Raw genomic sequence first — 17,040 nt, 5'->3', positions numbered from 1 at the left:
GGAGATAGACTCTCCAAATCACTTTGAATTTACTGTCTCTTAAAAGTATTTCTAAGATACACATAAGTAGAATTATTAATGCTGCACTGTGGTGGAATAGTTTCTCTGTTGGAAGAATGTTTGAATGCGGTAAAAAGTTTGAATAGTATGAGAGTGCAGACAGGAAACAAGTCCCTGTCCTTGAAGCCAGGGCCCTGCTTCTTGCCATAGACAACCTCGGTGATCAGTGTGCTAGGCCACAGGTGCTCTTCGTGTGTCTTAAGCAAATATATGTGTTTATTCACCTTTTTCTCAAGCAGAAGCACACCCTAATACTATTCTAAGCTTTCCTTTAAAAAAATATATACATACCTTGGAGTGTTTTATATGTAAAATGTGTACATATTGGATCTGATGGGTAGAATATTTAAAATGCACTTATCTACTGGAATACTTTCTGGTTTGAGAAAAAAAAACATACATCATCCCCGTTCTCCTTTTCTTCTTCCCTCATTTATTTGACTGTACTATTTTTTTATATAGTTTTAAATTTGGCTCTTCTGTGGTCTGTGGGATATTTCTGATGGTCCTTATCATTCCATTTTCCTCTTCTTCAGGCAGAATTTTTTTAATGCCTACTGACAAGATTTCAGGTGAAGTGGATCTGGGTTCGTGGTAGAATGTAGGTGAGAAAGAATTTAGAGGAGAAAATTAATACAATAACCTTATGGGAGCAAAGATAAATTTTTCCTTTAAAGGCGTTTGAGGCATACGATGTAGGCTGGAAAGACTTGTAAATTTACCTATAAGGACACTTGTATCTCCTGACTCTGATGGAGATGGGGATGTACAGTGTCTGTGCGGTGGCTTTCGTGTCTTTATTAACCTGCCTCCCTGGGCAGGAGGAGATAAGCCTTTCCATTGTGTTTTTCATTTTTTCCTAACCTCATAATGCTTAAGCTGGCTCATTGAATTTGTCATTTCTTAAAGTTGTAGTTCCATTTATTATGCCACAAGTAGGAAGATTGCCATAATTCTCCCTTTTTTTTTTTTTTGGTGATGAGTTCTTAGTTTTCTAAAACTTCTACTCAGAAAATGGGAATGGCAATCTTCTTCCTGTTTTTTTCCCCAGGGACACCTCACACACAACAATGTCTGCATATCGTCTGTGTTTGTGAGCGAAGATGGGCACTGGAAGCTGGGAGGAATGGAAACAGTCTGCAGGGTTCCTCAGGCCACCCCAGAGGTAAGCCAGGTGCCAGGCCCTCCGTGTCACCCAGAGTCTGGTAGCATTTTGGTGTGCGGTAGTGTGAGTTGAGGTTTGGAGACGTGACTTTTTTTGTCAATACTCACATTCACAGGGTTGTAGGATTTTACTGTCCCGAGGGGCTAGGCATCATCTATTCTTAGCAAAGGTGTCTTGAGACTGGAAGAGGTAACGTGTCTTGGTCAAATTTTCCATTAAATGCCCACCCTCTGTGCTCCTGTAGTAACCTGCACTTCGTTTTACCACTGAGTGTTTAATGTTGAATTGCCTCCATGTGTCTCCCTTCTTTACCAGTGGCTGAGCTTCTTGAGGGTGATAGTGTTGTGTATGTATCTTTATCTATCCACCTAGAATAGGGCCTGACACCTACAAGGCACATTAGACATGTTCACTGAGCACTTGTTCGTGTTTTCCAGAGTCATACATTATGTCCTAAGAGCTGGTGTCAGGGACTGTGCATCGTAACTCCTCGTGGGCTACAGTATTGCTGCCTGTGCTCCGTCTTGTAATTTTGTCTGACAGAGGTCTACAAAGTCCCCTCCTGAGTTGAGCAGTCTTACTGTTCTCTGTTTTGTTTCTTATTTCCATAATTTTGCATGTTGCCACTAGACTTAGCCTTAAAACACACCCACACCCACACCCCCCCCCCCATGGTTTCCTTACTGATGAGGGGGCTCCCTGACTTCCTGGCTCCACCTCACTTCCCCTGTTCCCTTGTGTGCAGGTCACACACACACACACACACACACACACACACTGGCTCCACCTCACTTCCCCTGTTCCCTTGTGTGCAGGTCACACACACACACACACACACACACACACACTGGCTCCACCTCACTTCCCCTGTTCCCTTGTGTGCAGGACACACACACACACACACCAGGTCTCTTACTCACACACACACTCACACACACACACACCCATGGTTTCCTTACTGATGAGGGGGCTCCCTGACTTCCTGGCTCCACCTCACTCCCCCTGTTCCGTTGTGTGCAGGTCTCACGGGGGCCTTGTTGCATGTGTACCTTCAGGGGCTCTGGCTCAGCTCAAATGCTCCTTCCACCATGAAGGCATTTCCTCTGTTATTTCTGTCCCTGTTGATCCCTTTCTTCTCAGACGTCAGCTTCCAGCTGTCAGTATAACAGCCTAATTCCCTCTGTGGGGTGTACCCCAGATGCTGTTCCACGGCCCCCAGACCCTTCCCCAGCTCCTCCCCAGCCTGCCTTCAGCTCCAGGTCCACTCGGTTATTGAGCTCCACTCCTGTTCCATGCCGCCCGGCGGGGTTCTCCTCCTTCACCCCCTTTTTCCCTTGTGTGCTGTTCTGTCGCCTTTCTTCCCCTGGACTCTGCAGAATGTAAGATGAGGCAGATGTCTCGCCGAAGTCTAGATCAGGCTACGTCTCCTCTTTGTGAAGCCCTCCCCGAGGTGTCCCCTGCCCAACACCTGGGCTCCTCCTGGGCTTCCCAGGTGCTCAGCCCGCACAGGTTATGAAAGTTCTTAGTTTACATTTTAGGTCGTGAGTTCCTGGCCGGGGACGGGGATTTATTGCATTCAACATGTATTCCTGGTGCCCTAGATGGCGTTTGGAACAGACAAGCTCTTGAGAAATAATCTTTGATGAGTCAGTAGTTGAATGGTGTTCTGTAGATGCTGGCTCTGTCTCTCTAGTATATAAGGTCCTCACATCTCATGTGGCAACCAACTTATGACTGACTTGATTCAGAGAACAAATTAACGATAGATTTGTCCTATGCTAGAGAAGTCTTTTATTTATAAGTTAATATCTCCGTAGGATGAGGGTCTTCCCTGGTGGCTCAGCTGGTAAAGAATCTGCCAGCAATATGGGAGACCTGGATTCGATCCCTGGGTTGGGAAGATCCCCTGGAGAAGGGAACAGCTACCCACTCCAGTATTCTGGCCTGGAGAATTCCATGGACTGTATCATCCATGGGGTCGCAAACAGTCGGACATGACTGAGCGACTTTCATTTCATGCAGGATGAGAAAAAAGTATTTCTAATTTCCTTATAAACAAATCAGATATAGAGATGCCTCTGAACACCAGAGGGTGTCTGTTAAACCAGCTGAAAGGAAAAGGAAAGGAAACTGATATTTATTTTCCACTAAGTCTTGTGCCATATCAGGCACTATATCTACATTTTTCAGTGATGAAGATTTTTAATTTATGTATTTAGCCTGTAGCATTGGTTTGAAGGTTTCATTGCTGTTGATTGCTCTTTGCTTTTGTAACTTGATGTAAGAGATTGGTTCACCAAACATATGCTCAAATTACTTTCCTTAATTTATTTCTCTTAGTTTCTGAGGAGTATTCGGTCAGTAAGAGACCCAGCATCTATTCCTCCTGAAGAGATGGTAAGATGATACACTAAAGATGTCATGAAGGCTTCTTGAGTATGAAACTTAAAGCAAAACAAAAACCTTTCCTCTGCCCACCTCTTTGCTAAGTCATAGACACTTCCTAATTCCTGTGGCCTTGAAGGCTTCTGAGACTGATCATGTCATCACAGCAGAGAGCCTTTTTTCTTGAAACTCAGCTTACATTTTGGTCATGTAGACACCTGTGATAGTGCTGAAAGATAGGCGGTACCTCGGTGTGAGCAGGGTGGGGGCGTCTTAGCCATTTCACGGTAAGCCTTTGTACCTTCGTGGAAGCCGTGAGAGTTTAGGAAACGAGAGCGCAGCCCTTTCCTGTGCTTCCCCCAAGCTGGTCCTCGGCCGATCTGCCATTAGTTGGGATTCCAAGTTGTGAGGAAGAGTGATTATTAATGTTATGGTGCTGGTAAAGAAAGATAATATTTAACAATAAATTCAAAAGCACTTGTTCTTTCTAAATTTGCCCTTAACCACTGTAGACTTTAATCCCCAAAGACATATTTAGTGTGCTGTGCAGGAAACACAAACCCAACAGTAAACTTAAGTATAAACCTAAGACTTGAAATAAACTCAGGTTTATTCAAGCAGTACTATGTGTATATACTAGCATCTTTCAAACCAACGATTTGTAGGTTTTGAATCAATTTAGGGGTCTTGACTGGCATTTTAAGGGAGAAAAATAGGGAATAAAATAGAAAGTATCACGGGACATCTTGGGGAGCAAGACTAAGAACTGTTTTATGAAACGTTTGTTTTTGTTATGTACTTACACATATATGTGCATATAATGCTGATGATAATTTTTTTATTCCAGTTTGTAGTCAGAAATATTTCTGAAAGCCACAAACGTATATTATGGCCTTTCCCCCGTCCTTATTTAATATTAATAATATCTCTGATAAAGTCTATTCACTAATCATTGTAAGAGCTTATAAATTTGTGTGTGATACTGTGTAGTTAACTTTGGATACACTAAATGGAAAAATGGGAGAAAGTGCTTCAGAGAAGATTAGGAATGGTTTCTAAAGCAGATCCTCTGGTTGTAATGATCTTTACTGCTTTTAGTCTCCAGAATTCACGACTCTACCAGCGTCCCATGGACACGCCCGGGATGCCTATTCTTTTGGGACACTGGTGGAAAGTTTGCTCACAGTCTTAAGTGAACAGGGTGAGTTGGACTTGTGCTATCTGCATCCACAGAATTAGTGGGACAGCCATCCACGGCCTGTTCTGTGTGAATTCAAAGGACTGTGGTGTTTGATCGTAGTAAGGAACTGTTGCTTACCAGGTAACTTTGTGCAGGGCAGATCGTAATAGCAGTGAGGGCAGAAGCTTTGGGTTTCTTTACTTTGCATAGTTAAAAGAATTTTAAGTAGGGAGTACTTGGAACTATGGCTTTGGGTATCTTATATTATGATCTTATTGATTGGTACTGTATGTATGGTCTAAAGACTATTCCTTATCAAACCAGCCTATAAATAAATGAATGGTGCTATTGATGTGTATGTAATGATCTGAGGATAAGATTCAGAGTTTTTTAAAATTAATTTCTAAATTAAGATTAACATTTCTTTATCTTGATTCTTTCAAAGTCCTTTCGATTTTTTTTTTTTTTTTTTTGGTCATGATTTCATTTACTCATTACTTTTTTCTTTGGTTGGCCCTTAAAGCCCAGGCTAGTGAGCACATAGTTCTCCTCTGAGTTCTCTGGCGGCATGTCTGACAGCCCGCTTCACTCTCCTCCAGCCGCTCCAGGCCTTCAGATGTCCATCCTTTGCGTGTACTGGGGTCTGTATACATTCAGCCCCTTTACCAGCCTGTAGCTCATATTGCTGCAACTTTGTGCAGTTCTAACACAGTTTGTTCTGCCTGGTTCATTCCGTCCTCTGAAGTTACAAGCACCATTCAGCCAGCAGCTCTGAGCTGTCTGAGCCTGAACATTTGAGAATTAAGCCCTGGGACATCCTGTGTGGGTGATGAACTCACTGCTCTTCACTGTGTCTGGCATGGTGGCAATTATGTACCATCCTTGAGAGAAAATACAGTCCTTAAATAACTTCCTGTTTTGAGGGTTAGGAGACTTGATTGAAAAGGCCCTCAAACCTGCCACTTACTAAGCTTCCTCCTCTAGGCCTGAGCTGAGTTAAGCTGACAGGAAAGGTGGGGGCCTCCACGGGGAGCAGGGGGGTGGACGTGTTGGCAGGAGGATTTTCTCCACCTGCCAAGGAGTCTGACTTCAGGCAGGCGGGGAGCTGTAGCAGCAGCCAGGGCTCTGTCTGGGCTTTTTCCAGGTTGGTTTATGCTCTCCTCAGCCTCCAGCTGCAGAGGTCCTAACAGGAGGGAGGAGGCAGTGGGAACTAACTCGCTCTGGGTTTCAGTTTCAGCGGATATTCTCTCCAGCTTCCAGCAGACCTTGCACTCAGCCCTGCTGAGTCCCAGCCCGCAGTGCCGGCCGGCGCTCTGCACCCTCCTCTGCCATGACTTCTTCAGGTGAGGCGCCCGCCCGCTCGCTGCCTGCCGCCGCCCGCCCCTGTGGGCCGCACTGCGCGTGGGCTTCGGAGGGCCGAGCGACGCAGGCCCTTCGCTGCTGCTGCTGCTGCGCCTCAGTGTTAGGGGAGAGTCACGTCCACGTGGGAAGGAGAAGGGGAGTGATAATTGCCTCTCACGTTCCTCTCACAGAGAGGGAGTTCTAGAAATCCTTCACCGTGAGCGCCTGGGTCTAGACACTACAGCTGGATTCCTTAGGACGTCTGTGAACGTGAAGAAGCTAGGCTGTGTCCAGTGGTGTAGAGTTGGAGAAGTTAATTGAGGAACTTAATGTTAACACAGCCTCTCTGTTTTGCTGACATTGTATTATTTATACGAGTCTATTATTGTTGAATTTTACTTGTTGGTGGGGGATGGGCATGGAAATGAGCTTATTTTTCTTCAGGCAGGCAGAAGATTGTTTTCTTTGTTTAGTAATTCGTGATGGAAGAGCAAAGAAGTCAATTTAGAGGGAGGGCACAGTATAGCTGTCAATACTGTCGCTGGATTCAGAGAGATTTTTGAACCTCTCTTCAAGGTTAGTTTTAATTATGTGTCCTTTGTTTTTTAAATTTCCATATCTGCAGAACTTCTGCACAGATTAACTCCTCATTCATAACTTTTATTAGCAAAATCAAACTCGTGTCAGTTGTGAAACTAAAAATCCTTATGTGTTTGCAGTCGGAAAGCCTGAGAGAAATCAGAGTGAAGGGAGAGCTGATATTATCCCTGGAGGGGGAAAATTTCCTCTAAGATAGGATGAGGATATATCATTAAACACAGCAGAGGGGGTATTTTCCTTGTGGTTACATGGGCTTTGTTACTTATATTCCAAAAGAGCTATTCAAACCTTTCCCATTATGAGTCCTTTAAGCAAGGTATCTCCATGTGTTTTTGAGGGGGATGTTTCAGACTGATACACTCTCTGCGGAGAAGAATCCTTTACAGTAAATAGATTCTCTCATCACTGTGTGGGGTAGGAGTTCTTTAGTACGAATTGTGGATGAAACGGAGGGGAGAGGAAGGGGACATAGGTATACCTATGGCTGATTCATGTTGATGTTTGGCAGAAACCAACACAACATTGTAGAGTTGAATTATCCTTCAATTAAAAAACAAAACAAAACAGGAGAGGGAAGGCAGAGCCACACACCGGCTCCTTCTTTCATAAATTGTTACACAGGAGGGGATTGTTGCCCCTGAGGGGAAAGCCCAGCCACAGGCAGGGGGAGGAGGCAGGGCCGAAGCTCCTGCCCAGGCAGCCGAGCCGTCAGATTTTACACTCTGGTCAAGGCATTTGTGCTCTTTCTGCCAAGCCAGAGGGAAACAGTGCAAAGGTGAGGTGTGGAGGCCCAGGAGAGGAGGTCAGCCCTGCTGGTGGGGGCTGCTGGCTGCTGCTGAAGCCTCTCTGCCAGGGGCCACGTTTGCTTGGAGCTGAGCTGGCTTTGGGACTCTCTGGAGGCTCTGCAGGAAACCGCTCACTCCTGTCACTCTCTTCACTGCCTGGCTGGGAAAGTGACCAGACAACTTAAAACAGGCGAAATGAGAAGACCCCTGTGACTTGTACCAGAAATGCCTCTTTCTGCAACCCTCTTTAATAGTTACTACTTCCCCAGAGGAGACTTGAGAATCAGCAACTGTTCTGTAATGGTAAAAGCATTTCTCCCAGGACATTTCATGTAACCACATCCTATTACAACAAAATGTTTGGATGATTATGATGATTTTATTAAAACCACAGCATTTGTTCACGTTTGTGTATGCACACATGTGTGTGGTTAAGCATGTATCCTCTTCACAGATCTCTTTGATATTCTTAAAATATTAAATTCCCTATGGGCTTGTCCTATAGCACTTGTCTTCTAAGCTACTTAGTTATAGTAGAATCTTCCACATGGTCAAGGGAGATGTGTCTTTGTTGAGTAGTATTATCGTGTGGTCTGTGGTTATGGCTTTGATATTTAATGTGCCTTCTTTAATCTGTTGTCCTGCATTTTTTTTTTCCTTTTTGGGATTTAGGAATGATTTTCTAGAAGTTGTGAATTTTTTGAAAAGTTTAACATTGAAGAGTGAAGAGGAAAAAACTGAATTTTTCAAGTAAGTTCAGAAAATTCGGGCCTTAAAATTCAGTAACTTAGATTAAGTGCATGTAATCACTTTAGGTGTCCTAGAGAAGATGAGTCTATCATTGGGTTTCTTACACAGAATTTAGTGACATTTCCTCTATGTCAGGCTCTCTGCTAGACCCTGGGATATATAGTTCTGGTGAAGGAAACAGATATAGACTGATAAGCCTTAGACAGTAGTGGAGCTTAAGGGCGGTGTCCTGAGAACACAGAGGATGGGGCAGGGAGGAGGAGGTTAGAGAAAAGCTATTCTGGGCGAAGAGGCAATGTGAACCAGTGCACAGAGGCGAAACGCAGTAGGTCTTGTGTGTGGAGTGACGACCACTTGAGTCCTGCTGGAGGGGGTGAGCAGGCACCCTCAGATGTTGCCGAGGGGAGTATTGATGCTATTGGTAAGCAGTGGACTTCAGGCCTTGAAACTGTCAAAGGAGTGAAAAGAGGCTGTGAGATGGCTGACTCTCCCCTTGGGTGGATTACTTTGTTTTCTACGGAGGGGGCACAGCTTTACTTCATGTAAGATTTGGGTTGGTTGGCAGACCACGGCAGGCCTCAGGTAAGGGCAGCGATGGTACGGTGAAGACACAGACAAGAAATATTAAAACATAAAACCTGGCAAGCCTTAGTGATTATCACTAAATGAGTTGGAAAATACTGGAGGGAAGATGTAGAATCTGGTGTCTTTGTTGGTTGGAAGTGGCTGTGGGCCTCCAGGTAAAGATGGACATGGGCCTTTGGGTAGATGGGTCTGCATCTCAGGAGAGAGGTCTGATGAGGATTAACTGGAGGTGAATATTAAGGTTCATTAGCCTGTAGTCATTGACATTTTCCCGGAGAAAGTGGGTAGCATGAAAAGGACTTGGGGCACCCAGCTTGTCAGGGGGCTGATGGGGAGGGAGTGGCTGACAAGTGAGGCAGAAGCAGTGGTTAGGGGAGATTCAGAGAACAGGAGGGCTGGTATGCCAAACGGTAGAGATTTTGAGAAAGATAGGAATCGCTTTGCCATCAAGAGAGCTTTTGTAACCTTGTCTTAGAAAAAGCTGTTTCAGCAGAGAGAATCAAACTGCTGTGAATTGAGATGTGAGCAGAAGGTGAAAACATGGACTTTGGGTAAAACCTCCTGAAAAGCTTGGAGGAGAGGAACATGGAATTGCTACTGAGTTGCTAAGGGAGTCAAGTACAGCTGTTTTTAAGGCTGGAAAAGATGGGAGCATGTCTTTGGACTCACAGAATGGAGCTGGTGGGGGAGTGAGAGAGGAACTGAAGCCCAGCCTGTGCTGGGGCGCTGTTGGCCTGTGGCAGAAGGGAATGTTGGGGCAGTGCCCCTGTGAGGATGGCCTTAAATAAGAGGAATCCCTTACATCCTTGATACCTGGAAAAGAGGTGGGAATTTTTCTGGCCATGGACCTGTTTGTGGATGGTGGCTGAGGGGCTTGAAGGAGGTAATGCTTGGTACGGTCCATTTCCTGATTAGGTAGGAGACAAGATACTTGCTTAGGGTGATTGTATGGTGGCACGTTATTACTGTTAATACCTGAAGTCTGTGTATTTCTTAAAGTGCTTGTACTTAGCTTCTTCTAACAAAAGCCAGTGCTTTGTTTACCATAGAAACTTTAAGTAATGTAATATCCTATGTGTTTTAAAATGGGCTTCCTTGGTGGCTCAGACAGTAAAGAATCTGCCTGCAATGCTGGAGACTCGGGTTCAATCCCTGGATGGGGAAGATCCCCTGGAGAAGGAAATGGCAACCCACTCCAGTATTCTTGCCTGGAGAATTCCATGAACTGAGGAGCCTGGTGGGCTACAGTCCATGGGGTCACAATGACTGAGAGACTAAGCACACACATGTGTTTTAAATTTGAGAAAGTACCTTTTATTGACTAAAAAGACTCTGGCTTATTAGGGGGGAAAGAGGACACTCTTGCTATTATTAGTGAGGGGCAGTTTGTTGAAAAAACTTTCCTAGCTTGGATTGGAGGTTGTATATGTACTGATTAGCTGGCATTGTCTCACACCTTCTGTGTTTTTCTTAAATATCTGGGAACCTGTTCAGGTCCCCTAGCCACATTTCAGATGCATCACTTCGATGATGTGGGCTAAGGCTGCAAAAAGCTGCTGCAGTGTCCCAGGTGTTCCTTCTTTGCCTCTAGATTCCTGCTGGACAGAGTCAGCTGCCTGTCAGAGGAATTAATAGCCTCACGGTTGGTGCCTCTTCTGCTTAACCAGCTGGTGTTTGCAGAGCCAGTAGCTGTTAAGAGTTTTCTTCCTTATCTCCTCGGCCCTAAAAAAGGTGAATTTTTTCCCAAAGTGTTCTTGTTAATTACAGAGTTTGGGAATTATTCGTCCCCATTTAAACAGTGTGCGCTTACTGTGTGGTGATCTGAATGACCTGGGGAGCTTTTTCTAAATTTGTCTGTGCCTGGCCCCCTAGGTCTGGGACAGAGCGAGGACAGGTGAATACATATTTTCAAAGGTCCCCAAATGGTTCTGATGCCTATCTCTGTTGAAGGACCTTCCTTAACTGCTCGGAAAAGAGGACCAGCTCCTGTTGTAGCATTTAACACTTCCTGGCTTTGCAGGAAAAACTGAAACAATAATATCAGTTGAATCCAGTATATGAAATTTCTCCTTGATTAGACATGAATGTATTCATACAGAGAGCTATCCACTCAGAATTATATTAACACATAAGGTTTCTTTGCAGTACATTAGGTATGATAAGAGTGCTTCAGAAACACTCCTACAAGGTGGAGTATACTTAAGACAGTTAAGCCTGGAGTAATATGGGGTCAAAGAAGCACTTGCCTTTGGTTTGGGACATGAGAATTTCGAAGAGTTCTTAGGATTGTGAGAAGTTCCAGGCTCAGCTTGCACTAGGCTTCCTGCTCCTTTCACTGAAATGATGATTTTCTCCCTGTCTGACCTGGGGGAAGACGACACGCAGGGAGAAACGCCCCGCCTGCTCTCGCCAGCCCTGTTCCGGGCGCGGGTGATCCCGGTGCTGCTGCGGCTGTTCGAGGTGCACGAGGAGCACGTGCGGGTGGTGCTGCTGTCCCACCTGGAGGCCTACGCCGGGCACTTCACGCAGGAGCAGCTGAAGACGGTCGTCCTGCCCCAGGTAGGCCGGGCGCCGGTCATCCGGGAGGCGGCCTGGAAGGAAGGGGGCTGGGGGCATTTGGGAAGAGCTGAGAAGGCCTGAGACAGCGTTTCAGTGTGAAAGCCTCCTGGAACCCAAGGGCGGACACACAAACTACATTTCCAGGCCAGTCACCCAGGCAAAGCAGTGAAACCGGCATATTTAGTCTTCACTTCTTCATAACCGGAAACCTGTGATTCTGCTTGCTAATTCTTTGGAGGAAAACTAACAAGATTCGTTTGTGGGATGCTCTGTGAAGAGAAACTGCACGTGTCATAATTAACTTACTATAAAATAATTAGATTACAGCTGAGAGGAAAGGACATGGTTCCTGTCCGTGGTTTTTAGCTTGTTGATCCACCACCAGGGCTCCTGTTACCTCTGCCCACTCTGGGCCTCCGGCTTTGTATTGGTTTCCTGTGGCGGAACAAATTGCCACAAACTGCGTGGCTTAAACAATAGAAATCTATTCTCTTGTGATTCTGGAGGCCAGAAATCCCCAATCAGGGTGTCCGCCGGGCCCCCTCTGAAGGCGCTGAGGGAAAGTCCTTCCTTGCCCTCCTCCCAGCTTCTGGTAGCCCTTTGGCGTTTCTTGGCTTGTTGCTGTGTTACTTCAGTTTCTACTTTTGTTGGCACATGGCCTTCTTATAAGGACACTGGTGATTGGATTTAAGGTCCACTGTAACACAGTATGACCTCATTTAAGGTCACGTTCTGGGTGGGCATGAATTTTGGGGAGACACTGTTCAACTCACTATGAGGTTTGGAAAGATTTTGTCTGTTTTTCTATGAGATTAATTTATTTAAAGATGATAAGGCCTGGTTTTAGGCCAGTTCTTGTGCCTAAGTACTGGGGCCATAGAGGTGTGTAACACACTCCCTGCTTTCAAGAAGTGAGAAGATGGGAGATAGTGAATATTTGTTATCTGTGTAGCAAACAGCCCCATACTACGTAGTATCTTAACACGGCAGTCATTTGATGTATTTACTTTCTGATTTATTTGGCTGCGTTGGGTCTCAGTTGCAGCACAAGGGCGCTGCGGTTGTGGTGCGCACTCGGTTGCCCCACGGCATGTGCGATCTTAGTTCTCCAACCAGAGATCAAACCTGTGTCCCCTGCATTGCACAGCAGATTCTTAATCACTGGACCGCCGGGGAAGTCCCACGACACTTCATTAATTCTCATAATTCTTTGGATTCATTGAGCTCAGCTTGGGGTTCTGTTGTTCCACATGTCAGTGGAGGCAGCAGTCATCTGGGGCCCAGAACACATACACACAGCTCCTTGGCACCTCGGAGGGGAGGGCGGAAAAGCCAGGCTTCCTGGGGGGCTCTCTCCACAAAGTCTCTGGACATCTCAGGGCCCTTGTTCCCCCATGTGACATCTCCACATGATTTCCCTAGCAGGGTTGGTGGACATCTTACATGGCTGTCCAAGGTGACCACAAGAGCCCAAGCAGCCTTCCTAAGGCATAGATTGGGAACTGACCATATCTCTTCAGTCACATTCTCTTGATTGAAGTGAGTCACATAAGTCAGGCCAGGTTCACGGTGGGGTGGGCCACAAGGCCAAGGATACTGGGGGTGTGGTTCACTGGGGGCTGGCTTTACAGCCTAGTTACTCTAGCATAGCACTTTGTGTTTACATCTGTAGCAGTAGTTGTTACTCTACCTGCAGCTGTTTTGTGTCTGAGAATGTAGAAGAGGAATGAAGCAATCTAACTCTGAAACAGAGGTCCTGTCATAGGTCTCAGAATTCGCACTGAGCTGAGATCAGTATTAGGTTTTTGGAAAAGTAATAGTGGTTTCAGACTCTGAATTTTAAATCATTGTAACTAGGCTCAAACACATCTATATTAATAAAAATAGGAACTGTTACAGTCAACACATTTTTGCCAGTAAGAAATAAGTTTGTTAATTCCTGTAGCAAAAAAATCTGTGCTTCAGGATTCAGTGAACTCTTGGAAAGCATTTTCTGCGTCCTGCTGGTTGGGGAAACGTTTTCTCTGCAAAAAGGTTGCCGAGGTGCTTGAAGAATGCTAGTCGATTGGTGAGAGGTCAGGTGAGGCAAAACTTTGTGGTCCAGTTCATTCAGCTTTAGAAGCGTTGATTGTGTGTGTGGTTAAGCATTGTTGCAGAGAATTGGGCCCAGTCTGTTGACCGGTGCCAGCTGCAGGTGTTGAAGTTTTCATTGCACCTTATCAGTTTGCTGAGCATACTTCTCAGATTTTGATTTTTGCTGGGATTCAGAAAGCTGTAGTGGGTCAGGCTAGCAGCAGACCACCAAACAGTAACCATGAACCCTTTTTTGATGTAAGTTTGACTTTGGGAAGTGTTTTGGAGCTTCTACTCAGTCCAGCCACTAAGCTGGTCTTCTCTGGTTGTCTTATAAAATACACTTTACATTGCACATCACAGTCCAATTGAGAAATGATTCATTGTTGTTGGATAGGATAAGAGAAGATAGCACTTCAAAATGACAATTTTTTTTATTTTCGGTCAGCTCATGAGGCACCCACTTATCAAGCTTTTTCACCTTTCCAATTTGCTTCAAATGCCAAAGGACTGTAGATTGATTGACGTTGAGTTCTTGGGCAACTTCTTGTGTAGTTGTAAGAGGATCAGCTTCAGTGATGCTCTCAGTTCATTGTTGTCCGCTTCCTATGGCTGGCCACTGTGCTCCTCATCGTCAAGGCTCGTCTCCTGTACAGAACTTCTTGAACCACCACTGCACTGTACATTCTTAGCAGTTCCTGGGCCAAATGCATTTGTTGATGTTGCGAGTTGTCTCTTGCTTCTTGACCCGTTTTGAACTCAAATAAGAAAATCACTCAAATTTGCTTTTGTGTCTAACATCATTTCCATAGTCTAAAATACATATAAACAACAAGTAATAATAATTAGCAAAAAAAAAATAAAGCAAGAAATGTGCATCAAAATGATGTGTGACATAACCACATTTATTTAAGAATATATTCCAGTATCAAATGGAAAAGTTCAACAGTGCAAACCTGTGATTACTTTTGCACCAGCCTGTTAACAAGTAGATAATCAGCATGTGAAAAGCAATGAAAACTCTCAGTGGAGTTACTTGCCCTATAGAGGAATAACTTAGCTGATTTCTAATGTTCACGTGGGTGGCAGTGTGGAAGATGGACTATAGCAAGGAGGTTCAATGAGAACATTATTAGAATAGTCCTGCTAAGAGATGACAAGGACTGGGGAAAACATGGTGGCAGTGGTTAGGGGTAGCTGGGGGAGGACTCAGTCTTTCACTAGATGGGAGAGTTTTGAGGATGACTGTTGGTTTTTTGGCTTGGGTGGTTTCTTATGATTACCATAATTAGCTGACAGTTCTAACCATGATTTAGTTTACATGTACAGCTGTGTTTTGAGACAGTGCCTCGTTTGTTAGCATTGGACCTGATACTTCTTTATTGAGTCCTGTTGGAAACCTTTATCTTGGGTAAATGAGGAGACTGGACCAGAAAAATGAAACGATTAATTGGCTAAGTCATATTGAGAATTCCCAGCAGAGACTGAACCAGAACCCAGGATTCCTGAACCCGTGATGCCCTCTCCACCAGGCAGTCCAGTCATCCTGGCCTTGTGTCTGACTGCTGCAGACGCTTTGCCTCTGTCTTTCTCCTATACGTGTTTGGCAATTCAGAGCAAAACCTCTCCTGATAGTTCCATGTGAATGTCTTAATCAAAGTTCTTCTGGTTGCAAGTAACTGAAACCCACTTAAATGGGCTAAAGCCCAAAAGAGAGACTTTAATCAAAGGATGTCAGTCTACCTAAGAGGGAAATCAAGTGCAGCTGGGACTCAGCCGTATGGTCTTCATTTCTTTCCTTTCTCTTTACATCCATTCACGTTTCACTTTTGAAGACCAGCTTTTGTTATTTGGTATACACGTGGCCAAGCGTAGTTGCCCCGTAGTTTCCAAGTTTACTGTCCACCTTTTAAGCAAACCAGAGATAACCAGTTTCTCTAAATTCCAGTTTTTATTACTGGGAAAGAGACCATAATTGGCTCAGTTTGGGATAGGTGTTATATGCATCAGATATAAAGAAAGTTTTCAGTCCTGTTCTTGTGTATTAAGCTAAGAGGTGAAGGACACAGCTCTTAGTGACCAAGATGAGTGTTTCAAGTGTGCCCTGAAGAACATTGCCTGTCCATGAACTGTTTGTTACAGTTCTGCTGCATTGAGCTGAGTACAGATACGGAAAATTAACATTTAAAATCTTTTTTTTTTAATTGAAGTACATTATGGACATGTAGTTTCAGGAATACAGGAAAATGATTTGATATGTGTATACATATATTGCAGATGATCACAATAAGCTTAGTTACCATGTGTCACCATACAGTTATGAAATTTCTCATGATGAAACTTTAAAAAATATCCTTTGTGACTTTGAAATACGCAATACAGTATTACAACCTATAGTCACTATGCTGTACATTATATCTCCATGACCTTTTTATTTCATAATGTAGTATATACCTCTTGACCCATTTTATTTCCTCTCTACCTGCTCACTTTCGCCTGGCAACCACTAATCTGTTCTCTGTATCTGTGTTCTTGTTTTTTTTTTGTTTGTCCTCTACCCCACCTCCCCCACCACACACACACATATAAGTGAGCATTTGTCTTTCTGTGTCTCATTTATTCCTCTTCGCATAGCATAATGCCCTCCAGGTCCATCCATGTTGTTGCAATTGGCAAGATTTTATTCTTTTTGTATGGCTGAATGTTCCTGTGTGCATACTACATTTTCTTTATCCATTCATTCATCAATAGATACTTTGATGTAAATAATCCAGCAGTGAATATGGGAGTGCATATGCCTTTTTTAGTAAGGTTTTTCCTCAAATAAACACCCAGAAGTAGAATCACTGGATGGTATGGTCATCCCATGTTTAATCTGATGAATCTCTATACTGTTTGCCATAGTGGCTGTACCCATTATGAAAATTCCCACCAGCAGCACACAAGGGTTCCCTTTGCTCCACATCCTCGCCCTCCCTTGATTCTTGTCTTCTTGATAATAGTCTTTCTAACAGCTATGCAGTGCTATCTCATTGTGGTTTTGATTTGTATTTCTCTGACTTTAGTGATGCTGAGCGTCTTTTCCCATACCTCATGACCATCTTTATGTCATCTGTGGGAAAACATCTATTCATATCTTCAACTTAGTTTTTAATCAAATTGTCTCTGCCTTTGAGCTGTATGAGTTTTTTTTTTTTTGTATATTTTGAACATTAGCCCCTTATTAGATATATGATTTGCACATATTTTCTCCCATTGAGTAGATTACCTTTTTTCTTTGTTGATGGTTTCCTTTGCTGTGCAGAAGCTGTTTAGTTTGATATAGTCCCACTTCTGTTTTGGATTTTGTAACCTTTGCTTTTGGTGTCAGATCCAAAAACTCATCACCAAGGCTGGTGTCAAAAAGCTTACTGCCTGTATTTTTTTCTAGAAGCTCTGTTATTTCAGGTCTTACATTTACGTCCTTAATCCATTTTAAGTTAATGTGTTATAAAACAGTTGTCCAGTTTTCTCAACACTTTATTGAATAGACTGTCCTTTCTGCATTGTGTATTCTT

General features: G+C 44.1%; 1 protein-coding gene across 2 annotated transcripts in view; it reads left to right on the top strand.

The window, feature by feature from the left end:
* Window positions 1-17,040, top strand: part of SCYL3 (SCY1 like pseudokinase 3) — a 39,038-nt gene that overhangs the window by 14,379 nt on the left and 7,619 nt on the right. For both annotated transcript variants that reach the window (XM_043923058.1, XM_043923059.1), the window contains exons 4-10: window positions 1,112-1,225; window positions 3,566-3,622; window positions 4,709-4,811; window positions 6,022-6,133; window positions 8,189-8,266; window positions 10,443-10,582; window positions 11,226-11,410. In XM_043923058.1, coding sequence (XP_043778993.1) covers window positions 1,112-1,225; window positions 3,566-3,622; window positions 4,709-4,811; window positions 6,022-6,133; window positions 8,189-8,266; window positions 10,443-10,582; window positions 11,226-11,410 — 789 coding nt within the window. The remainder of the gene's footprint in view (window positions 1-1,111; window positions 1,226-3,565; window positions 3,623-4,708; window positions 4,812-6,021; window positions 6,134-8,188; window positions 8,267-10,442; window positions 10,583-11,225; window positions 11,411-17,040) is intronic.

The sequence above is a fragment of the Cervus elaphus genome, chromosome 14, assembly GCF_910594005.1.
Source record: "Cervus elaphus chromosome 14, mCerEla1.1, whole genome shotgun sequence".
In the NCBI taxonomy this organism is placed as follows: domain Eukaryota; kingdom Metazoa; phylum Chordata; class Mammalia; order Artiodactyla; family Cervidae; genus Cervus; species Cervus elaphus.
The sequence above is the reverse complement of the archived record's forward strand: the minus strand, read 5'-3'. Positions and strand labels throughout refer to the sequence as shown.